The sequence below is a fragment of the Falco punctatus genome (genome assembly GCF_963210335.1).
Source record: "Falco punctatus genome assembly, chromosome: 6".
Lineage (NCBI taxonomy): Eukaryota > Metazoa > Chordata > Aves > Falconiformes > Falconidae > Falco > Falco punctatus.
The window spans coordinates 2431931-2457672 of NC_137585.1; the positions used below are offsets into that span (position 1 = coordinate 2431931).

Consider the following 25742-nt stretch of genomic DNA (forward strand, 5'->3'; position numbering starts at 1 on the left):
AGGTAATGAAACTTAATTGTCCTGGAAAGCCATGAGATTATCAATTAAATAAAAACAGTTTTAGCCTTTGCAAAGGCACAGGGAAAAGAGAAAAAAAAAATCAATATGCTTGTCTTTCTTTCAGTAATTAAACAATTTGATTAGTGTTCATTTTCATCTGAGTTAGTCCCGATATTTTTTCTAACTCAGTAATTTGACATATCCTGCTATTGGTGATGGAATAGTCTGTGAAGTTCATTCACCTTCCCACTCAGTAGAGGGGCTTATCAGGATTTACGTTTTGTGAACACATTCGTGTTACGTGAACTGTTTGAAGAGAGCATATGTCATTAACAATTTATTTCAATACTACATAGTATTTACTCTCCAAATCATGTGGTAACATTACCTGGTATTTGCTGCGGTGCTGATGTAATGGAGTGCTCTCCACTGTTTTCTAGCTGAAGAAATAAAAAAACTCCGGAAACAGTTGGATGAACTGCAAAAGGAAAACGGGAGATACATCGAGCTACTGAAAGCAAATGATATTTGCCTGTATGATGACCCTACAATCCACTGGAAGGGAAATCTCAAAAACGCGAAGGTCTCTGTTGTTATTCCCGGTGACCAGGTTCAAAAGAACATCATTGTCTATTCAAACGGGAGTCAACCCAATGGAAATAACCAGGGAGCATCTGTCCAGGGTATAACGTTCAATGTTGGTCATAATTTACAAAAGCAAACAGCCAATGTTGTGCCAGTCCAGAGAACTTGCAACATAGTGACTCCTGTGACAATTTCTGGTATTTACCCCACAGAAAACAAGCCATGGTCACAAACTACTCTTTCTCCACTGGCCTCCGCTCAGACAGCTGCAGCAGGGAACGTCCTTGAGCTTTCCACTGCAGAGAATGAGCGAGGTGTGCTCGCCGCTGCCACTGCCAGCTTGCAGAGCGCATCTCAGTCCGGAACAGAACAGGAACTACAGTGTTCATCAAGTAATGCACCACAGAATGATCAGAATCTCCCCAAAAGTAAAAATGAGGAGGAGGGCCCTAAACTAACAAAGAAAACGCTCCTGCAGGCCATCAGCCTTCCTTCCAGTGCCTCCATGGAAGCCTCCCAAGTTCAACAGGTGAACACAACTTGCTCAAATACACAGAGTTCTAGGAGTGACCTTGAGGAAAGCTGTGTCATTTCGACCACAGACACAGCTTGCGTGCCATCTGTGAGACTGTCTACTGCAGACAGCTTTTCCTCTGTAAATGCCCTCAAAAGTACAGACTTAGTAAGTAGCGCTGGATTGCCTGTGACTTCTGCAGCAGAGGGAGCGAAGGCTGCAATGGCAATAAGCACTCTGCCTGCCAGTCCCCTGGAGAACTGCTGGGCTTTTTCAGGCTCTTCAGGTGTTGGCACTTCAGACTTGAAAAACATGAGTAGCCTTACGCGGATGCCTTCAGCTGGAAACACACAGACCACATGGACAACTTTGCAGCTGGCGGGAAATACCGTTCAGCCACTCAGCCAAACGCCATCCGGTATAATGACTGCTCTGTTAAACGAGCCAGTTAATGGTGCCGGCACTGTATCTTCTGCTCACAGCAGGCCTTTGACTACGAGTATTAGTCTGAATACTTCTCTGCCTGGGGATGGCCAGGCAGCTGAACAGATTGTAGTTACCTTGCCCTCGTGCCCACCCTTACCTATGCAGCCATTAATCAGCCAGCCGCAGGTGAAAACTCAGCCTGCAGGAAATATCCTTCCATTGAATTCAGCTATGCAGGTGATTCAGATGGCTCAGCCAGTCGCGTCAGCTGTTACAGGAGCACCAGCCAACCAGAACGTCATCATCCTCCAGCCTCCAAACCCCGCTCCATGCCCTCCAATTGTGAGAGCGGAAGTTCCCAGCCAAAACGTTAGTCAGCAAATTGTAATTATACAAGCTGCTAATCAGAATCCTCTGCCCCTCCTCTCTGCTCAGCCTTCTGCTTCTGTAAGAGTTCCTGTGAACGGGCCGACTGCAATCGCGAACTCCAGCAGCTCCGTACAAAATGCCTCTCTCCAGCAGACTTTCGGAGGGAAACACCTTGTCCATATATTACCCAGACCATCTTCTTTGCCATCTTCTAGCTCTACACAAACGTTTTCAGTTACCATGTCCAGTCAACAGCATCCTCAAACCATCTCACTGAACGGGCAGCTTTTTGCATTGCAGCCTGTGATGTCTTCATCCGGAGCTTCAAATCAAGCCCCTATGCAAATTATTCAACCCACCACCAGCGAAGATCCAAATACCAATGTTGCCCTCAATACGTTCGGTGCTTTAGCTAACCTCAATCAAAGCATATCGCAAATGGCTGGGCAGAGCTGCTTACACTTGTCTCTCAGCCACCCTACCAATCCCACAACTGTCAGTAACCAGATTGCCACGGTTAACTGCATGGCATTACCAGCTTCGGTGGCATCCTCAGTACCTGCAGAGGTTTCGGTATTAACTAGTGCATCTAATTCAATAAATGCTTCTCCCCAAAAAGCGGCTGCTGGTTTGCCATCCAGTGCAAAATCCAAAAGGACAAACAAAAAGCCAAATACAAAGAAGCACCAGGCAGTCAACAATAAAGTATCCTGCCCAGCAGTTCCTTGCAAAGATGCAGGGAAGGTGGACTGTGCTCCTGTGGAAACAGCGGCAAAGCCTTCAAATGGTGAGGGGCTGCTTGAAAACACTCCAGCAGTGTCGCAAGCTTTAACGACATCGCAGGCAAGCGGTGTGGCAGCATCAAGCAGTGTCAGCATCTCTGACTGTCGTCCCAAAGAGAGCGTGAGCTCTGAACAGGTGGTGAAAACCTGCTCTGCCCCTGAGCCGAGCTCAGCAGAGGCACCTTCTTCCTCGGCCCTGGAGTCTGTGGTGTCAGAGCAGCTGCCGCTCATCCCGCCGACCTCCAAAGATGCTGCTCCTGGCCAGCAGGCCCGTGGACCTCAGAACCGCCCGCCAACCAGCTCTGCCTTGTCAGAGTCTCCCAAACCCTGTGAACCCCCTGGCACCTTAACGTCCTCTCGTACTGAAGCACATGTGGCACATTCTCAGGTTGCTGGGACATCAGCAGCGCAGAGCAGCACAGCAGATCCAGGTTCCAAGGCAGGAACGATTTCAGAGTCCTGCAGCGTTGTGCAGGATTCCTCAGTGGTAATGCAAGATGCGGACTTGTTGGAAGGACAGGGACTAACCAAAATGCTGTCTGATCTCACGAAAGAAAGAACAGCTGTGGAAAAAACCTCTTCATTTACTGTTCAGGGGGAGCATTCTAATTTTCCCATGGAAAACTCTAAATCATCAGAATCAAATGTTGATTTGCCTGAGAAGCAGGAACTCTTGCTAATGAACACGGAAGGTGATGCTCTCTCACAGCATCACTCCTGCATTTCTGATCAGGAAGTAGTCAGTGCTTCCCTTATCACTAGTAGGCAGGCAGACTCCCCGATGTCAACTAGCTCTGGCAGCAGTCGAGGCTTCTCAGTTGCATCTATGTTGCCAGATACCACCAGAGAAGACGTTACGAGCAGCACCTCAACCAGTACATGTAACAGCTGCACATTTTCAGAACAGACTGACATTGTAGCTCTTGCTGCAAGAGCTATTTTTGACCAGGAGAGCCTTGAGAAAGGTGGAGGAGGAATTCAGGTTAACATGAGGGATGCCATCTCTAAGTCAACGGAGGTTGCACCTTTGGAGAGAGAGCAACAGCCTTTTAAACCTCAACCAGTGAAAGAAAATAGTGCAGGGCCGTTGGAAGTGGCACCAAACAAATTCAGTGCTCCAGATACAGTACAGGCGCATGTCGATAGACCGGTCGAAAAGCCAAGCTGCTCTGTAGGAGGTGTGGAAACATCAAACGCCTCTTCTCAGATTTCCGCTTCCCAGTCACCAAGCATAACCAGCTTAAGCGTGAATAATCTGATACACCAGAGTCGCATTGTCCATCCCCTTGTGAGTTGCTCCAGTTTATCCCAGCCTTCAGAGCCAGCGAGCGTCCCTGCAACTGTGAGCCTCTCCCTTCCGTCCAGCACATACCTCAACCAGTCTCCTGGACCTGCTATGATGAGTGACTATGCCCAGGAACAACTGAACGCTATCAGGGCAAGCACCATGCAGGCTCCCCAGCTGCAGGACTCGCACTTAAAGCAGCAAAATCATGAAGGTCGCAAAGACTCAGCCAAGCGGGCTGTTCAAGATGACCTTCTCCTCTCTACGGCGAAGAGGCAAAAGCAGTGCCAGACGACGCCCATAAGGCTCGAGGGGATGGCGCTGATGAACCGAACACCCGAGAGTATTGCTGATCAAACGCAGATGCTAGTCAGCCAGATTCCTCCTAATTCATCCAATTCGGTGGCATCAGTGAGCAATCAAGGGCACACCGATGGCCTCAATAGGTTATTCCCACCCAACAGCAACTTTGTAACACCAGCTTTAAGGCAAACTGAAGTTCAGTGCGGTTCTCAGCCGTCCATTTCAGAGCAGCAAGGCCCGGCAGGGCAGCACTTGCAGCCGATTCAGCATGTTCCTGCTCAAGGAATATCTCACCTTCACAGCAATCATCCATACTTAAAGCAGCAGCAGGCTGGTCAGTTAAGAGAAAGGCATCACTTGTATCAGCTGCAGCACCACGTCACTCACGGGGAAAACTCGGTCCACTCTCAACCCCACAGTGTCCACCAACAGCGAACGATACAGCAGGAGGTGCAGATGCAAAAGAAACGCAATCTCATCCAGGGAACAACAGCCACGCAACTTTCCCTCCAACAAAAACACCATGGAAGTGATCAAACGCGGCAGAAAGGTGGTCAGCCTCATCCTCACCACCAGCAAATGCAGCAGCAGATGCAGCAGCACTTTGGAGCTTCCCAGCCTGAAAAGAACTGTGAAAATCCTGCAACAAGCAGAAACCATCACAACCATCCTCAGAGTCATATGAATCAGGATATTATGCATCAACAGCAACAAGATGTTAGCAGCAGACAGCAAGGGTCAGCTTCTGAACACGTGTCAGGGCACAATCAGATGCAAAGACTTATGACCTCCAGAGGCTTAGAGCAGCAAATGGTGTCCCAGGCAAGCATCGTAACCAGGCCATCCGATATGACGTGCACCCCTCATAGGCAGGAGAGGAACCGAGTTTCCAGCTACTCTGCTGAGGCTCTCATTGGGAAGACGCCCTCTAATTCAGAGCAGAGAATAGGAATAGCTCTTCAAGGCCCTAGGGTTTCTGACCAGCTTGAAATGAGAAGCTATCTCGATGTTTCTAGAAATAAAGGGTTGGTGATTCATAATATGCAGGGCCGCTTATCTGTCGACCATACAGTTGGCTCAGACGTGCAGCGGCTTTCTGATTGTCAAACATTTAAGCCAGCTGGACCCAATCAGCAACCGACAGGCAATTTTGATGTACAGGCCTCAAGAAACAGCGAAATCGGTAATTCTGTGTCATCCCTCAGGGGCATGCAGTCGCAAGCATTTCGCATCGGTCAAAATACTGGGCCCTCCATAGAGAGACAGAAGAGATTGCCCTACCAACCGGTGCAGGGTATTCCAACAGGAAACACCCTGCCATCGAGGGAAAATGAAAACACGTGCCACCAAAGCTTTATGCAGAGTTTACTTGCCCCTCACCTTGGAGATCAAGTTAGTGGAAGCCAAAGATCGATCCCAGAACATCAAAGGAACACGCAGTGCGGCGCCTCCTCCACGATCGAGTACAGCTGTCCCCCAGCGCGCGAAAGCGTCCACATCCGAAGAGATGGCGATGGCCAGAGTAGGGAGAGCTGTGACATGTCTATCGGTGCAATTAACACAAGGAACAGTTCTTTGACTATTCCTTTTTCGAGTTCTTCTTCCTCGGGAGATATTCAAGGTCGCAATACAAGCCCAAACATCTCTGTGCAGAAGTCCAATCCCATGAGGATGACAGACAGTCACGGAACTAAGAGCCACATGAATACGCCAGTTTCTAGCAACATGCATGGAGTTGTGAGGCCAACTCACCCTCACCCTGCGGTTTCTCACGGAAATGGCGAGCAAGGGCAACCTTCTGTTCGTCAGCCAAATTCTTCAGTTACTCAGCGGTCAAGACATCCTCTGCAAGATAACGGAGGTTCTAAAATACGTCAGCCCGAAAGGAATCGATCCGGAAATCAAAGACACGGAAATGTCTTCGATTCTAGCCTTCCCCACCTTCCCCTGTCCACCAGCAGCAGTATGATCCTTGGGCGCCAGCAGTCTGCAATAGAAAAAAGAGGAAGCATTGTCCGATTTATGTCTGATGGCCCTCAAGTATCTAATGATAACGCGGCCCCTGACCAACACACTCTGTCTCAGAATTTTGGATTCCCTTTTATTCCGGAGGGTGGCATGAATCCACCGATAAATGCCAACGCCTCTTTCATCCCACCAGTCACTCAGCCTAGTGCCACTCGAACACCAGCTCTGATCCCAGTCGATCCTCAGAACACGCTGCCATCCTTCTACCCACCTTACTCTCCTGCCCACCCTACCCTTTCCAATGACATTTCCATCCCTTACTTTCCCAATCAAATGTTTCCTAACCCAAGCACGGAGAAGCCGAGTAGCGGAAGTTTAAACAATCGATTTGGATCCATTTTGTCTCCTCCCAGGCCTGTTGGTTTTGCTCAGCCCAGTTTTCCTTTGCTTCCCGATATGCCGCCAATGCACATGACCAACACGTCGCACTTATCCAATTTTAACTTAACGTCTTTGTTTCCAGAAATAGCCACGGCTCTTCCTCCAGATGGTTCAGCAATGTCACCGCTGCTTTCCATTGCAAACACATCTGCTTCAGATTCCTCCAAGCAGTCCTCCAACCGCCCTGCCCACAATATAAGCCATATTCTAGGTCACGACTGCAGCTCAGCTGTATGAAAAGGAATGGACTGACTTCTAGTCTGATGCATTGTTTATATATTTAAGAAAAAGAAAGTGGATCTTACTGGCATCTCTGAAGAGACCATTCATAGCGTCACTGTTTATTTGCCTAAATGTATGTATATGGGTACTTTTCGTATTTATATACACACTGTATTTCCATCCACCTTACTAACTCTAAAGCACCAGTGCCTATAGCAATGCTTACTTACTAGTAAACAGTAAGGATGCAACATTGAGAGCTGTGCAAATATTGGTTGTTGATTTTCCAACAATCAGGTTTGATGTGCGATTGTTCCAGGGTAAGGGCCACCCTCAGTAATTCGTGGATGTAAAGAAAGGAGTGAGAGTATCCGTATGGGAGACAGGAAACAAATGCTACAGGTTTCGGTTGTTTCTGATGCGTTTACCTGAAACTACAGACAAACTTGAAGTGGCTTGGGTTTCTCTTTTTCCTTTGTAAAATATCTTCAGGAGTCTCAGTGCAAGTCAAGTCTGTGTTAATGCAGCGCTAATTGATAAAGGCATTTGTTGTGCTGCTTTTGTCCTTTGGAAGCTTGTCACGTGCACTTGACTTAAGGCTGACTTTACCTGGCAAAAATTACGATGTGTTTCCGTGGTCAGCAATTAAAAATGCTGGTTTAGAAAATTCAGATTTCTTTAGCCCATGACTTTCTGTTTCGAAGACTTTTGTTTGGATGTGTTTTAACAACGGCTTCGGTCACTGCTGAACTTGGGCAACGTTTTAATGTAGCTTACAACTCCTCCTGGTGTAGTCAGCAGAGACAACAGTCGTATTTGTTGCCATTTCATTGTTTGTATGCTGCAAGTTACCTCAGGGTGGGTTTTGTACCTTGTTTAGCACCTTCTTAATGTCTTTTTTTTTTTCTTCTTTTTTTTTTTTTTTTCCTTTTCCCCTTTCCTTTTCTTTGGCCCGTGCTCAAGCACCAGCTTTCTGGTTTCTGTGAGTGACAGCCCTTTGTTGTACCAGACAGCACACGGGAGGAGGACTGAGCCTGTGGCATCCTGCAAAAAATGAGCAGGGATCCCTGGGGCCACAGTTTTTACTTAATGTTGCTGACAGGATCGAGCCTGAGTTAATAATCCGTATAATGTCGGTATTCTGCACTTGAACGCACCTTTTGTCTAAACCGGTATGATTGTGGCTGAAGGAGGAACGTGAATGTGTCAGGACGGAAACGCTGCGCGCCAGGAAGACGTGATTTGAAGCCCCAGGAGGAAGGGAGATGCGTTTGTATGTGCGTGAGAGATGGAGTGAATGTGCGCGCGCTGGCCGAGTCTCCAGTACTTTCACAGATTTCTCTCCTGTTTCTTTTAAAGGGAAGAACTGGGTAAGTTTTATTTATTTATTAGCTCCGTAGCATGCTTTTTCTTCAAACAAGGCAGAAATACTTGTCTTGTATTTTTATGTACTTGGAAATACCATTCTGGTTTTGATTCTTCAAGTAGTGTAGTAACTTCAGGTTTCCTTGTACGCAATCCTCGCTTCCCCGGACAGAGAGCGATAAAAACTGCGCCAGGGCTCTTCTCGGGGCAGCGTAAGCGCGACACACCTGTGTGTTGCCCGCCAGCACGTTGTCTTGTTGCTCCTGGGACCTGCCACAGGTTCTTCCCCAATGCCGCTCCTAGTCAGGGATTGGGGAAGAGCAGACTCCCTAGGATTTTTTTAGGTTTGTTTGTTTGTTTGTTTTTCTTTGAAAGGCAGAAGAGAAGATACTCCTTCATCTCCAAGAAGGACCCACAAAGAGGGACCTGAAACATCTTTCCATAGCTTGACTGCCCAGGCCTCATTTTTGCTAAGTCCTTATACACTGATTCAGGAAAGTAAAGAGGCTTTAGCATAAAAAACAACTGGGCTGTGTCCGTAGTCTGTCCTGACAATGTCTGCTCTTGTAACCTGGGGTCTGATGTTTTTCCTGCAAAGTCAAATGGTTCTGACTCAAATGGGGAATCACTTTTTAATTCAGATGGAGCTGACCTTAGGACCCTACATCTAAGGGGTGCGTCCGTTCTCTGTGTTTCTTAAAATTTATAGATAGAATATTTATTTCACTTTGCAGCAAGGCAGCTTGTCCGAGTTTGACTGTGAAACGGGCTGCAAAGCGCGGTTACCGACCGAAGGGCAGCACCGGGCCCGTGCCGAGCAGGAGTGTTAGAACAATGACCGATCGGTCCTCGGCTTTGGACTGACTAGTGCACTGCAGGTCTGGGTGTTACCTGGTGAGACTCGTGATCAGATTCATTTCCCTGACACAGTAGATCCCTCAGGTGGTGAAATGAGTTCCGTAACGAGGAGTGGCTCCGTAGGTTCTGGATGATAAAGATGAGTATCGAAGGAGCAGCTATGCTATGCATTACGTACGCGTTTGGACCTCAAGGAGGGAAGCGAAACAGCCATTCTTGCTCTCTTTAAATGCAGTTGTGTGCACAATGGTGTATTTGGCTTTCAAGATGAAGTAGTGAAAAATTAAGCTCTGGCTTCCAGGACTTTATATAAAAAGTTGTTAATCCTGCTCTTCATCCCAGACATTCATGTAGTCCCACATGGGTTTCGTCTGCTGGGAAAACTACACTACTTCATCATGTCTCTGAAAACTGGGGTGAGCTTATAAATCCACACGGACCAGTTGCAACGGTTGAATGTTGCGTGAAAGTCCATGGAGGCAGGTGGGATTCACCCCAGAGTACTGAAGGAGCCAGCAGGCAGGTGGGGCAGGACATCTCTCTGTCACCTACCAAAGCCTTGGGAGCCTGGGGAGGTCCCTGCTGAAGCCAGCCGATGTTATTCCCATCTACAAACAGGGCGTGAGGGAAGAACCCAGGGAACCACAGACCTGCCGGTGTAACCTCAGTTCCTGGAAAAATGATGGAGAAGGTTATAAAGGGTGCTACTGAAAAGCTATTTAAAGAATAGTGCAATCACTGGGCACGGTCAGCTGCAATCACTGGGCACGGTCAGCATGGGTGCGCAAAGGGAAAGTCCTGCTTAACCGATTTGATGTCCTTCTACAAGGTCACCTGCCCAGCGGGTGAGGGGAAGGTGGTGGATGTAGGTTTTTTGGATTTTGGTGAGGCTTTTGATACTGTCCCTCACAGCATCCTTCTGGACAAGTTGTCCGGCTGTGGGATAGCGGGTTCACGATGGCTGGGTGAAGAGCTGCCTGAGGGGCAAAGCTCAGAGTGTGACAGTGAATGGGGCTACGTCTGGCTGGCGCCTGGTGGCCAGCGGTGCCCCTCAGGGCTCAGTGCTACGGCCAGTTCTGGTCAGTGTGTTTATCAGTGATCTGGGGGCAGGAGCTGACCGCACCAGTTTGCTGATGGTACCGAACTGGGAGGTGCTGTTGACTGTCTTGAGGGACAAGAGGCCTTGCAGAGGGATCTGGGTAGATTGGAGCATTGGGCTGTGGCTGATGGGATGAAATCCAACAAGTCCAAGTGGCGGATTCTGCACTTGGGATGGAGCAGCGCCGGGCACAAGTGTGAACTGGGAGGGGAGTGGCCGCAGAGCAGCCCTGCAGCGGGGGCTCCGGGGTGCTGGTGGGCAGCAGGCTCAGCATCGGTCAGCAGTGTGCCCTGGCAGCCACGGGCAGCCCGCACCCTGGGGTGCATCACAGGCAGCATCACCGGCCGGGCAAGGGAGCCGGTCACCCCGCTGTGCCCAGCCTCGGCGCGGCCTCGCCCTGAGCGCCGGGGGCAGGTCTGGGCCCCGCCGTTTCAGAAGGACGGGAAGGTGCTCGAAGGTGCCCAGAGGAGGGACCAAAGCTGGTGAAAGGGCCGCAGGGCTCGTGTCCTGTGAGGAGCGGCTGGGGGCTTGGGGCCTGTCTGGTTTGGAGCGAAGGGGGCTGAGGGGCGACCCCACGGCACTCTGCAGCTCCCTGGGGAGGGGAGGTGGGGGGGGAGGTGCTGAGCTCTTCTCCCTGGGGTCCAGCGATGGGACAGGCGGGAGCGGTTCGGAGCTGCGCCGGGAGAGCTGGGACTGGACACGAGGAAGCCTTTCGTCACCCGGAGGTGGCCAGGCGCTGGGACAGGCTTCCGAGAGAGGTGGTGGCTGCCCCGAGCCTGTCGGGGGTGAGGCCTTGGGACAGAGCCCTTGGCACCACCTGCAGCGTGTGGTCAGCCCTGCAGTGGCCAGGCCGTGGGGCTGGGTGGCCGCTGAGGTCCCTCCCAGCTGGAACAGGCCATTCTATTCTATGTATTTATTCCTTCATATTGATTTTGCTATTAATTTCACTGGCGGTGTATTGAGGTTAAATGTGATCCTGAGTATTCACAATTGAATGTCAGCTGTGACATTTTTGTGCATTTTGTTTGGGGTTTTATTTATTTATTTTTTTTTTTTATTATTTTCTGAAGAGGCAGTTACTGTGTCAGTAACTTCCCTGTGCCCCTTTTCTGTTTACAAAGGTGACCAAAACCAACGACCTTGCTGGTGCAGGTAATCACAGCACAGGTGTTTTAGCGATACAAAGACTATTGCGATTTTGCAGGAACTGCACAGTTTTGCAACATGTGGCTCAAAAAGTAATTCCCATGTGACCCTCCATCTTCTCGGGAGGATTGTACCCTGCGTTGTGACAGGGCATGGCGATTCCTGCGTAATCACCGCGCCACTTTGTCATCCTTCTCAGGACTTTTTCTGAAACCTGCTGAGAACAGGATGGAGAAATAGCATTTCATGGCCCTCCTTGAATGTGGCAATTTCTGTTGAAGGTCAACCACATACCGGTGTGAGTCTTTTTACGCACCATAAGTGATGCCAAATGATCCTGTGGCGTTGGTGTGGGATCGGGAAGACTGCCATGGAAAGAAAGGTAGGCAGACCTATCTGCGAGCTTCGTATAAATGCGTTTGTCCAATTTCTATTTACACTGTTGACTGGCTTTTAAACCAATTTAATTATAGAAAAATTGGCTCTGTTGTGCCGTCTTTTGGTCTAATTGACTGTCCAAGATGGTCTTTGAATGCTGAATCTGGCCAGGTCCCCGATTTAAGAGCACCTTATGGGTTTGCCACCGATTTCAGCTTCTCCCGTGTTCATACTCCTATGCCTTTAGGAAGAACAGTGGCTGGACTGGGTATTTCACATCAGAAGAGAGGAAATTAGATGTTAAGGAATTTTTGTTAGTTTTTAATTATGAAATGGTTTAGGTTTTCCTCTTCACTGTAAAGGAATCACCCCTGCTGTTCCACGCAGCTTCCCGCGTTCGGTTTGGTAGGTGAGTTTGTGCCGCTGCCAGGTGGGTGTTCCAGCCGGCGCAGCATCTTTACTGTTGAACGGAAACTGTTGTGCTTTTCTTTCTTTTTTCTTTTATTTTTCCCTGCCACTGAAGCTGGTTTGTGTGGGTACCGGGTTGGTAAGAGGTAAGGACGGCTCGCCTTACTTGGTCTGTGCTTTCGAGGGAGGGAGGAAGTTTGCAAAAGGAGCTTCTGTAAGTTTTGCAGATCAAGTGATTCTGGTTTACTTGGTAACAATTCGACAAGGAAATACCTTTTCTTCAGCAAACATCTATGACATGAACAATTTATCTCTTTCTCCTAGGAATTACCTGGCAATTAACAGCTCCTTTGTTTCTCAAGATGCATTTGGAAAAGATTTTTGGTTTTAGTTGCAATTTGTTAGCCTGAGTATGGCATTTTCTCTCTGTACTACCTTGCTGAAGGCTACTTACACTAAGTGGGGGTTTGGTTTGGCTATAAAGAAAGGAAAAATACCCAATACCCAGTTCTGCTTAATTTAGCAAAACGAGCAGGAGAAGGGAGAGGCTCAGCGCTGCCTCCAGGGTGGGACGGCCACGCTGACGAGCCTTGTGTAGCTGTGGCTTCCAGCTCGGCCTGGAGGGCTTCAACAAACAGCAAATGGTGCAGGGCTGGCGCGTACGGCAGTGTAGTCCTTGACGAATCCCTTAAGAAGCCTGGGAGCGTAAGAGCAGAGTCAGGCTAAATTGAAAGCAGGCAATAAAATAGGAATGTATTAACATTTATATACCTTCTCATGGAGGGGAAGGACCTCTTCTAAGAACAACTAAGGAAACCGAGAACTGAAGCAGGTGGCTGAGCCTCACTGGAATGTGTTTTCTAGCTCCTGCTCCCAGCTGCAGTCACTACGCTGCTGCCCAGGCAGAAGAGCACCTCTCTGAAAAAAAATAAATGTGCTGTGCTAGTACAGAGCCTCCTGAGTTTTGCACAGATTTCCTACTGCACTTTAAAGCCGCATTGCTGCTGCGGTGGTTGGTGACTGCAGTGCTGTTGCAGTAACTAAATCACCAGGCAGGGCACTGCGGAGGGCATTGCTGGAGAACAGGCAGCATTTTGTTGTTTCTTATCTCCTGTTGTCTTTTCACCTTCTTCAGAGGTGCTTGGGCAGTCCTGGCTCAAGGCCTTGGTCACAAATCGACACGTTTCTGGATGACTCGAGTGTAGTCAGCTGCGCTACGAGCTGTGGTCTTTTGCTATTCCCCAAGTAAGTTTCTCGCTCATCACCTTAGTAATGATCTCACTTTGACTGGAAAGGCAAGAGTGGCATTGCCTCTATTTATACCCAGTTGGTCAGATTTGTGTTTGCTGATGGCAGTGCTGTAAGGAGCTCCCTTCTTTATCATCCCCTAACCTCCGCTACGTGCTACCGCTGCTCCCTCCTCCCGCTGCCGCTGACCCGCAGGTAGCAGCTGCGCGGGCGGGCGGGCCAGTGCAGACATGGGTTTGCACATGAGGGTGTTTTCAACGTCCTGCTGCCTCTGCAATCCCGAGAGTAAATCTAAACCCTCAGAGCACCAACACTTTATTCCTGCTGGTTACACTCAGAGCAAGTTATTCTACGAACCAGTGAAAGACTCAGCAGAGGGTTTTGGTCACGACGATACAAAACCGCCTTCTCTCTGCAAACAAGCCCTGCGTAGTTACACAGAAGCCATTTATTATTTTGCTGATACCAGGTGTTATGAGATCAATTAAAAAAAAATCACACCGACATTTCTTTCTGCCTCACCAAAAGTATTTTTACAAGTAGGTTTCCAAATTTGCAATATGCGTGGCTGTTTCAGCCATCACAAATGTGAAACCACTGAGCTCACAGTGGGGTGCCCCGCTCTGCCCGCTCCCTGTGAGAAGGGAAGCAAATAGGGATTTTGCCACAGGAGATTAATCAAAGATGCTGTTGCCCTCCCCAATGTAAATTATTTATATTCAGTACAGAGTTTTCTGCTGTGCTTCTGTTTTATACAGCTGTAAATTACTTGGATAAAGCCCCAGTGGAAAGTCCTTACTATTTTGTAATGGAGAACAGGAACTCTGCAGTAGAAATCTAAAATGAATGAACAGGAACATCATCTTCCAATTGTAAATAAGATCTTGTTCTGTTTATTTTGACATCTTTTTACAAATGTGTTGCATTCAGGTGTAAATATCCCAAACCATGATCTTGTTCAGAGTTCTGAGATTTCTATTGTTTAATGTAATACTTTGTTTAATAGTTGTAATAATTATTTGTATAGATACAAACATGATAGTATTTTATTAAAAAAAAAGAAAAATGCTCTTTGAATACTCTATTCTTTGAGTACTGCTGCTTTCCCCCAAACCTGAAAATTCTCACGAGACAGGGAAGATGACATTATAGAAGACCTGAAAGTTCTCATGGACACGGAAGATGACTTTATGGAAGATTATATTTATTTTCTTAAAATTAAATTCTAGTATTGACAGGTGAGCTCCTATTTTGTTACTTCGACGACTCTAGGCTTAACGAGGAGGCTGCGTTCAGAACTTCAAGAGGACACGCGCAGGACTGAGGACAGTCCCCGAGCAGTCACAGTCCCTGCTCGCAGAGGGCCGGTAAGCGCACTGAGCACCGCCCAGGAGCAACAGCTACTTGAGCATCGGTGTGTTGCCAGTGCGCTGGGCAAAGGCGGTGTTCCCTGCTGGAGCCACCTGCTCTTCCCTGTTAGGGGGGGAAACGGGACACGAGGCGTCCAAACACCTTCCGAGGCTGGTCCGATGCCCTCGCCGCCGGCTAACTGCGGCAGGTGACGGAGCAGGGCTGTGCCATGGTCCCGCTCAGGGTGACAGCTGGGTGCCCTCGGCCCGCCGGGCTCGTACCCATGCCTGGTGCTGCCACACACACGTGTGCACGCGGGAACCACGTACACAAGCACCAGGGAAACTGCCTCGAAGTGTTTCCTCCCCCAGCTTAAGCTGGGGCTGGAGCACAGCGGCGGGCAGCAAGCCCTGCCTCAAACACACTCCGTTAACGTCACGGATGAACTCCTCCCTCCCTGGGGCTGTCGGGGTTCAATTTTTTCCCCTCCCCCAAAGACCCTTTGGCTCAGCATAGGTGCTGCTGTTTTAATAGGCACAAAAATCTACCTTTAGCTGTGCACAAATTAACGTTTACTCCCCGAACTGTGCGAACTGTGCCTTCGCATCTCAAAAGGCAGCGTGCTGCCCCGGCCTTGGCTGCTCTTGCCACCACCCCAGAGGGTCTGGCGGTAGTTGTAGCACTGCCAGCTCGCATGATCCTAACGGCTTTCCTAAACTGCGAGGGGGTGGTAGTGTTATTGTTATTATCATTATTACACAGAAGCTATTCCTGTCACCCTCGAGTTGTACCGAGCAGAGCAACAGCTTTACCTGCGTTTTCAGAGGAAGCAGGGAGTGCGTGGCTGCATCCCCCTCTCCTCTGTGGCTTGGGTCAAGGCAGCTGTGGGGGAGGGGAGGGACCCTCGGGTGCCCAAGAGGGAAGAGGAGCGGCAGAGGGGACAGGCAGGTCACTTTGTGGCGGGGAGATGTAGAGCAGAACCTGCGCAGCAGCAGCACTCGGGCTGCACCACCTTGACCCATCGCTTGACCCATCTACAGCGCTGCGCTGGCTTTTCCTTGGGAAAACGATTCAGAGCCCTGGGAGAGGAGTTGCAGAACACGTAACAGAAAAATGACACAAGGAGGGGTTAGCAGCTCTTACATAAACAGCAAAGAGATCTCACGATGGGCAAACAGGCCCGAGCGCTTCATGGCCAGCTGCAGAAAGCTCCGGGCAGGTGCTCCGGGGCAGGTGCAGCTTCTACTGGGGCAGCCACCACTTCCAGCCAGGCCAGCTCCAGCTTCCTGCTTCCTTCCAGCTCCTGCTTCCTTCCTTCCAGCTCCTCAGCCCCTGCATCCCACCCTTAAACTCACTGAGGGGGATTCACCAGACAAGTTAACTGTTCGCTTCCCCTTCACGAGTTGTTACAGCAGTTTACGCGGCACAGAGTGGGGGTGGGTATGTGATGGGGGAAGCAGGGACCCCACCTCCTGCAGCTCTGCTTTTCTCCCTGCACTCCTCTGTCTAACACCGTCTCCCTCGGTGAACAGAGACAGGTGAAACACCACCACAGGGACACCTGCAAGTCAGGCAACGCAGGTGCCCCCTCCCCCGGGAGCTGTTCTTCCTCCCCCGAGCCGAGGGCAGGCCCCCGGAGAAGGGCAGCGGGACTAAAGGCACAAGCCACATTTCGGGTGCAGGGGCTGCATAGCCAGGCCGGACAGGGACAGCTGGGAGACACGGAGCTGCCCGTGTGCCCAGCCGGACACCCCAGCTGCTGGAGGCATCCCTGCAGCCCCCTGCCCGGCAGCCCCTACGTGGGAGAACTGGAGCACAGGCAGAACCAGCAGGCAGGGGAAAGGTAAGAGGAAATTTTTTAAATTGGCGCATGAAGCTGGAGGCACGGTAGCAGCAGGGAGATGATTCCAGCCCTGCCTCCCATCTCTTTGGCTGGAGGTGCCTTTCCTTGTTCTTAATTCTCTCATGTTTTTCCGCTTGTTCTGTGCTGTTCTCCACCCTTCTCCAAGCTCCCCCTCTCTCACTGCTACCACCTCGCCCTCCACACACTGTGCTCAGCTCAGCGAGCCCATATGTTGCTCTTCTACCTCCCACATCGAGCCTTCCAACTGCTGTTCAACGTTAGTTTTTCCCTCGCATTCCTATTTAGAGAAGATAACCAGCTCCCTAGCTAAAAACAAGTACAGGAACAAGGTCTGAAACTACAGACTACGAAAGACACAGGGAGAAAAAATATCTTTTATGAAAATGCGTGTCCAAAACTGGACAAGTTTTAGGGCACACAAGCCCTTCTTCAGCCTGGCACAGAAGCAATACTCCTACTGGCCCAACACCTTGTCCTATGCCTTTGACTTCTACACACCACAAAATACACCAAGAGCAGAACATAACTTGTACGGGAGGAAAAGCTGCTCATCTTTCTCCACACCTCAACACAAGGTGAGGGCTGCCCTGCAAGGCAGGAGCCTGTCCTGCACCTGACCAAGCAGGGGTGCAAAGGCAGCACCATGAGCAGAGAGGACTTAGGTGAGACTCGCCAAACCGCAGGATCCACCACTGGATCCTCCAGGTCTCACTCCTCCCCAGATACCTGCTTGTACACCAGTCCCGATCGTCTGCCAGGATCTGCAGGTTTTTGAACTAGTGTCCCTCTTCTCCCTAGATCCTCTGGCCCAAGGGGACGCAGGGAGGCAGTGCTTGCTAATTCTAGTAAGAAACCACGCTGGAGTCGCTGGCCAGACTTGCCCACTTCATATAAGAATATTCAGTGGGCTCCGTGGTGCGCGCGCAGCACCAGCACCAGAGAACCGGCGGGGTTAGGAGCCGCCCGGCTAAGGGAGCTCCTGCAGGAGGCAGGTGCCCGGCGAGCCGCGGGCAGGGGCAGGGCAGTGTCACCACTTCAGGCCCCTTGGCCGACCCCAGCACAGCTCCCACCCGAGCGGGACCCACCTTCCCCCCGCCAGGTCGCAGAGGAGCCGGGCAAGCCCTGCCTCAGGGAGAGGCCGCCTCTGGTTTGGCACTTCATGGGAGCTGCCGCTCAGCCTGCCGGTGCTGGGCCGCCCGTGCTCAAACCCCACATGCCCCCAGCACCCAGGGCTTTATCCTGCACGCCACGGCACTGCTGTCCTGCAAGCACCTCCCTGCAGAAAGCCTTGTAAGCCACCCTGAAGCCACACACGGGGCTCGACCTGAATTCCAGGCGCTTCCTAGATAACTGTCCATGCAAGGCCCATGGTGAGGACTCCGTTAGGAATCTTCCTCCTTTCCTTCTCCTGCTGTGTCCTGGCCCCAAAGCACTGCCCCACTTGCTCCCCAGCTCACACAGCAGCACCGTGACCATTACGCAGCACGTCACCTCCCAGCAGACCCACTGCTGCAGCACTTGGGGGACCTTCTGGGTGCCAGTGCAGCAGGGCTCCGTGTGGCTGTGCCTCCGACCTCCGCTCCTGCTGCCGCGGCCAGGGGCAGGAGGGCAGACAGCAGGGAGGGAATGGGTGGCACTGGCACTGCGTGTTTCCACCTGGCCTCCAAGTAGAGCTCTGAAAAGAACGTATCCTGCACAACCCAGATATTATTACAACAAATGTTGGTTTCACTGATCAGAGAACAAAGTGCAGCACTCAGGCTCCTACAGCAGCCCTTGCAATTGCAGGAAAGGGACGGGGAGCGCAAAGCACATGTTGCAAAAAAGCTGTCAGGTCAAACATGCAGACACCTCTGGGTACAGAAAGCCAGGTGGCTCCACCTGCACAGCACATTTATAGCCATGCTGGGCAAGACAGAGCACCACAGCCCCATCATGAGCCCCTGGTGGGGGCAGCTCAACCTCGCTGCACTTGGTGGTAAGGATTTGGGAGTCTTTTTGCACCTCAGACTTCCTGGCATTCTATAAAAAAAAAAAAAAAAAAAGGAAGCTGCAGGCAAGCTTACGTAGCTAATAATGGATTCTGCCATTTTAGACACACCAAGAACATACGGCAAGGCTGCAGGGCGGCTGAATGGAAAACACGGACTATCCTCAGCTTCATCCTCCTCTGCTGGTGCTACTCAGGCCAAAGCAAGTGTCACCTCCTTCCCTGCAGCCCATGCTGACACTGTAAAGGAAACTCATGGTTCACAACCTGCCCGAGAAACCTTCCCTTGTTTCTAGCAGGAAACATTCACAGCTCCATCTGCATGGCAAACCTGCAAGCCAGGCCCAAAGCCCCGTAACACCACGCAGCACGCAGGGACCGCCACCACCCGCGGCATCCTCTGGCGTGCCCTGCCTCACACGCAGCCACTTCTCCGGAGCAGCGTGGCTCTGCTCGGGAAGGTAACGGCTGGCAGCCTCTTGCAGCATTTCTCCTCCGTTTCTCTTCCCTCTGCTGAAGAGGCTACAGTGACCAAGGAGAGCGTCTGTTCTTTATTCTCTTTAGCCTCACAAAGGCAATTTGGTTAAAAGAGCAAGCAGGTCACCCGCACCTGTGCTCCAGGAACTGTTTCTGAGGCTCCGAAGGATGACAGCAGCTGTGTGACACCACTGGGCACCCCTCTGCTTTCTTTGCCATCACCGAGAGCTGGGGCAAGAAGAATTCAGATCAACCTGCAGAGCAGGGAACCAGGAATACTCATTTTATTGACCGTCTTGATAAACTCCAACTTAGAAAAAAAATAAAAATGAGCTAATGCAAAACCTTTCTAGGAGATACAGACTTCTTAAAGTAAAAATTACTATAGTTGTCTGCTTTGGTGAGCAGAGGTGGAATAGAGCCTTTGCATCACTGGGTACATGCACATACACCAAAGGAAAAATGCTCAATGACAAGAATAAGGACAGCAGGCCTCAAAGAATACTTTTTAATTCAAAATTAGCAATAACGGGTCACATTTTAGATGCAAGGCCTGAAATAATTCACACCTTATTCTTGTTTTTTTTTAAACAGCTAAGAATTCAGGAAGAATGCAGAAACCATTTAAAAACTTATTTCAGATGCAGAAAAGTTGGAAAGTTTGGTCCAGATCCTCAGCTAAAAAGCTCAAGCACAACTGCCCGAAATCCGCCTCCACACTCCCAGCCCCAGAGGGAGCCGGCCCTGCCATGTTTGCCCGAAGCAAGCCCGGCGCAGGAGAAAGCCTGAGGGTGCCGGGCAGCCCCCCCATTCCGCCTCGCCCCTGCGGCAAGGCCACGCAGCAGGAGCCGAGCTGCCAAGGAGCTGCCCAGTGTGCCAGGCTGCGGCTACACCGACCGTCTCTCCCAGGGTCGCTTGAGGTGGCATTCCCGGTGCTGCGAAGGGCACCGTCACACGGAGCGCCTGCGGCGGAGCTGCCGGAGAAGTGAGGCTGTTGGATACGAGTGAGTGGGAGAGGCTGCAAGAGCAAGGCTGCGGGTTCTGCCTCTGGCACAGCAGCTCTCCGCCACCTCCCTCCAACACTGCAGTCTCTTGTTGCCGTGGCTTCCCACCAGCTACAGGAGGAGCCTCCCCGGCAAAAAAAGAACAGTCTCCCACCGCCACCTCAGCCTGGAGTCCTTTGCCCCCTTGGCGGCTGCAGGACAGGAACCAGACGCTCCCCGCGCTGCTGCAGGGACTCTCCAAGGGCAGCAGCCTGGGGCACAGCACCAGCTGCTGCTGCAGGAGCTGCCCGCACCTCTCAAGCCTGCTCATGGGAGAGGAAGCGGAGCACATCAGCAGGGAGGAAGGAAGCAAAGGTCTCCGACACCTCCTGCTTTTCCCTCTTCACTGGCTCCAGGACCCGCTGCACCTACAAGCCAGAGAGGGCTGTGCATTGGCCTCAGCACTGGGCCGTGCCTGCCCCAGAGGATGCGGTGGGAAAGGAGCAAATGTTGTCTTCCCTCCTGGGCCTGCCCCAGTTACCGCAGCACGCCTTCACGCTTGCTGTGGGATCCAGCTCCCGTGCTCCCACGGGTGTTGTTGGCTACTGAGGTAGGCTCGTTCCCCACAGACGCCAGTGGCCCGATGCCTTTGAGCGGTTTGGGACGCCCCTGGTCCCCTGGGGACTCAGAACACCGGGATCTTGTCCCTGCGCACCACATCCAGGTCATCATCCAGGGTCAGCAGGACCTGAGGAAGAAAGTGTGAGGTAGCTTCAGGTCTCTCTGGCCAGCCCACGGCGGGGGAGAATGGCCACCTCCTGCCGGCACCTCATCACAGGGGTGCTTCACCTGGGCCGTGTCTCCAGCATGTAGAAGAGTCACAACAGCAACCCGTGCAGATGTGCCAGATTAACTGTTTCTGTTAGTGCTCCCAGCAAGTCACTCTGGCAGCACAGCTGACAGGTCGTTCTGCCTACAGTGCCGCAAAGACCTGCCCCAGCCACGATGGAGATGCTGCTTGTAAACTGGTCCCTCATCGCTAGCCTCTGGAAAGCCATCCAGGAGGCAGCAGCGCGAGAATCACTTGACCACAGCTGAGACATTACAAGTGGCCAGGCAGCTCCTTTGCAAACAGTTTGCATCTTACATGGCTAGGGTTAACGTCTCCCTCTCCACTTCCCCAGAACACTACGCTGTGACCCCACTGCAGGGGACGCCTCCACCTTTGTCACCAATACAGATCATCAGGCCTGAGAAGAGGTAGCAAGTAAAGGAGCACAGGAGTCAACTGCAGAAGTAACGTAAAGTCCAGCAGCGAGCTAAGCATGCCAGTGACCCTAATGCCTGGGTCAAAGGGAGTAGGGTCCCTTCCTGGGAGGTCCTCACAAACCCACAAGAGGGTTGGTCACACCAGCAGCCCCTCAGCTTCCCCACAAGAGCTGTTTGACCCACAGCCCCAGAGGGAATTTGAGGCTGGGAGGCACAGGGAGCAACAAGCCAAAGGAGAAAGCTTGATCTCTGATCCCACCAACAAGGAGCATCCCACTGTGAAGGAGGCCCAGAAGCAGTCAGAGGAGTTGGGGCACTTCTGTGGGGCAGCCACAGGTCCATGCAGATAGAGGGACAAGGGGAAGAGGAGAGGTAAGGCCATACAGCAGAGTGGGAGGCTTAGCAGGACTCACCAGAAAGGAGAAGAATAAGGCAGCCGCGGAGAGGAAGTGCCAGACATCATGGTCATCGAAGAAGCCCAGCAGGATGCACGGCCGGTTCTTCTCCCGGGACTCTGCTGGAGTCTCCTAGGGGAGCGGGCAGGGGGTCAGGACCTGGTATCCACTCACAGAGGGCCATTGCTGGCCATGTTGGACCCTCTGGAGATCACCCAGTCTTAACCCTTCATGCAGAAGCCAGGAAAAAGCACTGTGTTGGCCAGATGTGGTGAGAGCAGGACAGGAATGCACGGTCATACTTTGAGCTGGAGATGGATCTGGGGCCACAACCCACATGCGGGGAACTCTCTGGTTCCCACATTTGAGGTCCTGCATAGTACAAGCTGCACAGCCTCCAGCAGGCCACCACTTCCACGGAGATGGACACAGCATCTTGCTAGAAGTCATTCAGTCAGGATTTAAGAGCCTCCCAGGCCATGGAGAGCCCCCACAGCCCCAAGCAGGTTATTCCCCATTGGCCACCTGCTCCAGGGAGAAGTCGTCCATCCAGCACTAGTCAGGATTTGCCCAGTTTTGCTTTCATTTTCCCAACTCCTCCTCTGTCCCCTGGTGAGGGCCAATCATCTCTGGATCACCTGGGTCATAAATAGTCTCTCCACAGCTACATGCATACCATCATTTTTGGCCCAGCCCAGCTTCCCATGCTTCCTTCTGTCTGCTGGAGGAGTTAAACCCTTTCAGTTCTCCAGGAGCAGCCCTACACTCTTCCCCAGGGTATTTTTTGTGTGAACAACAGGAAGGAAAGATGATAAGAGAGAAAGATGGACAGAGGATGGTGAAAGGGGAACTTTACCTCCCAGCTGCTGAGGGTCTGGAAGAAGAAGTAGAGGGCAGCTGCCCACACCACTGCTGTGGCCATGATGCAGAACATGGGGATGGGCAGGAGCTTCTCAGAGCTGCGGAGCTGCAGACAGGGACATAGCCTCACGATGTGCCCTGAGTTCTGCCCAGCAGCCAAAGCCATGCGCAGGGCTGACAGGACAGCCTGGACCATCCACCTCTGCGAAAGGCTGCCCACCCCACGGAGGCACAGCCCAGCCACCCCCGAGATGGCTACACAGAATTCCTCCCCAACACCAACACCTTGTCCCACCTGGAGCCCCTCAAAGGCTCCTCCACATCCCTCTGCAGCACCACAGGAACCCAAAGTGCAGCCAGAAAGAGAGGCCCATCCCTTCCCCTTCGGAGACAGGCACCCCAGGGACAGCTGCAGCTGCCTCCCTTTACCTTCATGATGATGTAGAAAGCCAGATACAGCAACAAGTTACAGATAAAGATCCCCAGTATGTAGGAGGCGAAGTCTCTGGGCCGATACACCAGCCCAAATATAGCACTGAGAGAGAGGGAAGAATGGACATTAGACTGCCTCTTTTGCTAGGGTACATCCCCAAACTGACAGCCACCCACTGCCCCCCAGGCCACAGAACACTGCCACAGCCTCCCTATTCCCCGGAGGAGAAGCTCTGTTCGCCTCTGCTCCCTGCTGAGCAAACTGGACCATGGTGAGCCACTGAGAGCAACCGGAGACCCCAGAGGACAGGCAAGGGCCCTGGGTTGCTTCCAACCCCTGGCCAAACACATCTCACTTGCTAGGAGTCGGCCCCAGACCTGTATGTTTGGCAGAAGGCAAGTCCATGAGAAGCAGCTTCAGCTAAAAGCAAGAACTTGGGACGGGGACTATGATTTTAGGTCTCATCCAATAGTTGGTTCCTCCCATCCATTCAGTTACTGCTGAGCTGGCTCTGTACCTGCGACTAACGAGTCTGCTGAGGCTCCTGCACCTTGGCTGTGCCAGAGACCTCCCAGCTATGTGGGAAGCGCACGTACAGTGGAACACGGCACCAGCCCAGCCCTCCGCAAGCTCACTCAGACACAAGCCATGAGCCAGCACCGGCTGAAACACTTAGGGGTGCCTCACGTAGCTCCGTAGTGCTGCAGTGCATCCTGTGGAGGTGCCTAACATCAGTGCTCATCAGACCAAGCTCCTTACCAAGACGTGTCCAAAGGACCCCAGCACAGGATTAGTGCAGACACTGCTGCATTCCCCCATCACTTCAGGCCACCTGCATGTCAGTACTGAATCCTGCTGCCCACATGCACAACTACACAAGACACCAACACCTCACTTACAAGGACCAGTTGACCAGGTTTCCAACAATGAGCAGCACCATCCTGTCCTGAAGAGGAGACACTGATGATCATATGAAAGCAGAAGGAAATGCAAAAAGAGGCCTCTGCCTCAGAAATTCAGGATATCATCATTATGTGATGATTTGGAGCCTGGTTCCTACAAACACACATGCCCCTGGCTCTGAAGTTTGCTCTGTGGGAGCTTTTGCCAGATGGAAACTGCTTCAGCCCTCACAGATTTGGAAGTGTTGCAAGGAGACTAATCATCTAAAGAAGAACAAGTCCAGAACTTAAAGCTTAGTCTCAACAAGGCTCTGCAAATCCTTTGACTGTTTCCACTGTTTTTTTTGTTAGACTCCTTCCCTCCCACCATTTTACAGAAAAATTGTTGCACAGAGCAAGGACATGCTTAAAAGAGGCAGCCGGGAAAGCTTTGGATAGCATCCCACGCATGTCCACACAGCCTTTTTTCACCCATCTCACCATTAGCAGGGAAGCACTGTAACTACAGCAGGCAGAAGGGCTACATCTGTGGGGCATGTGCATTTATGCTTACAGCTGCTTCCACGATGTAGCTATTTCAGGCTTGCCAGGCTTACTTTATGCCCAAATGCACCAAGCTTACTTGCAAAACTCAGTCTGACACTTATTCAGAGATGGGAGAATAAAAAAAAAATAATAGAAAAAATAAGAAGGATGCCTATGGATAAAAACTTAGGCTTCAAGCCCTAATGAGCACATTGTGCCAAGAAGAAAGTAATCTGTGAGACACAAGGTAACAGCTACTATTTCTTACTTTTATTGCTATCTGCCCTGAGGTGCTGCAGAAATAGCAATAGCTGTTGTTTAAGCCACAGAACCAAAACAGTCGCTGGCCGCCCAAGAGAGGCTGCGCTGCACAGAGCCCCATCCATACCCATTCCTTCAAACTGGTGCCCCCAGGGAGCAGGAGCAAAAGGAAATCCCCTCATGCTTGTATCACCTTTGCTCTGATGTTTTTTTCACCAAGCCTGAGATCTGGGGAGGCCTGGAGGTGGGGGGTACACCACTCCAGCAGAGATCTACACACACCCAAACGTTTTGGGGGAGGGTGAAGAAGGGAAGCAGGGAGCATCACTTTTTCAAATAGCCACACCTCTTTCCTCTGCGCATTGCCTAGAAAGTGAGCAATTGCTGAGAGAGGTGCTGAGATGAGAAATCACCTACCATGTACATCGGTCGACTGCACTGCTGGATACAGTCTGTGTACAGCACCATCACTGCCCGTCGAAATATCCCCAAGTCTGTCAAAGAAGAGGATAAAAAGCCAGAACAGCCAGTAGAGTGAGCTCCAAAATGCCTACGGGGAAAGACGCTGGCACCCACCGGCTGACAACAGAGAATCCAGCCTGCGGGTGGTCAAGGTGTCAACAGAGTAATTTCTCGCCCTTTGGGAGCAGAAGGGCTGAGCATAAAGGCAGCCACCACGGGATGTGGATGGCATTTAGGCAAAACGACAAGGGGAAAAAAATAATAATAATAAAAAAAATCCCCTCAACACTAGCACTGCCCAGAATTCAAACAAACAGTGTCTGTACACATAAACAGGCTGGCTTTGCAACCACATCTCTGAAAGAGAGATGTGTGTGCAGGAAGGGGGAAAAGCACCTTCCACAGAACAAGCTGCCAGAGCAGAGAAACAGCAGAAACTGATCCCACAGCCCTTAGAGTGTCCTAGAGGGGCAGAGCACACAAGTCACTCCTGCTCTCAAAATCATTGCAGATGCTTCACTGGGGAGCCATCAGTGTCGGTGGCCATGGACAGACATGCATGCACACACATGC

At 51.3% G+C, this 25742-nt stretch overlaps 2 protein-coding genes across 7 annotated transcripts in view; one reads left to right on the forward strand and one right to left on the reverse strand.

Moving 5' to 3' along the window:
• USF3 (upstream transcription factor family member 3) overlaps positions 1-14481 on the forward strand; it is a 40807-nt gene extending 26326 nt beyond the window's left edge. Inside the window, exons 6-7 of one of the 3 annotated variants that reach the window (XM_080391161.1) lie at positions 441-8265; positions 13285-14481. In XM_080391161.1, the coding sequence (XP_080247287.1) occupies positions 441-6910 (6470 nt within the window). In that variant the 3' untranslated portion in view covers positions 6911-8265; positions 13285-14481. Of the gene's footprint in view, positions 1-440; positions 9865-13284 lie in introns of those variants that run through there. The other 2 variants (XM_080391162.1, XM_080391163.1) reach the window with 2 other exon arrangements.
• Positions 14482-19344: 4863 nt separating this feature from the next.
• Positions 19345-25742, reverse strand: part of SIDT1 (SID1 transmembrane family member 1) — a 53324-nt gene continuing 46926 nt past the window's right edge. For 2 of the 4 annotated variants that reach the window (XM_080391166.1, XM_080391168.1), the window contains exons 20-24: positions 25125-25201; positions 23919-23965; positions 23016-23121; positions 22582-22692; positions 19345-21857 (exon numbers count right to left, since the gene is read on the reverse strand). In XM_080391166.1, coding sequence (XP_080247292.1) covers positions 21630-21857; positions 22582-22692; positions 23016-23121; positions 23919-23965; positions 25125-25201 — 569 coding nt within the window. In that variant the 3' untranslated portion in view covers positions 19345-21629. The remainder of the gene's footprint in view (positions 21858-22581; positions 22693-23015; positions 23122-23918; positions 23966-25124; positions 25202-25742) is intronic. The other 2 variants (XR_013928739.1, XM_080391167.1) reach the window with 2 other exon arrangements.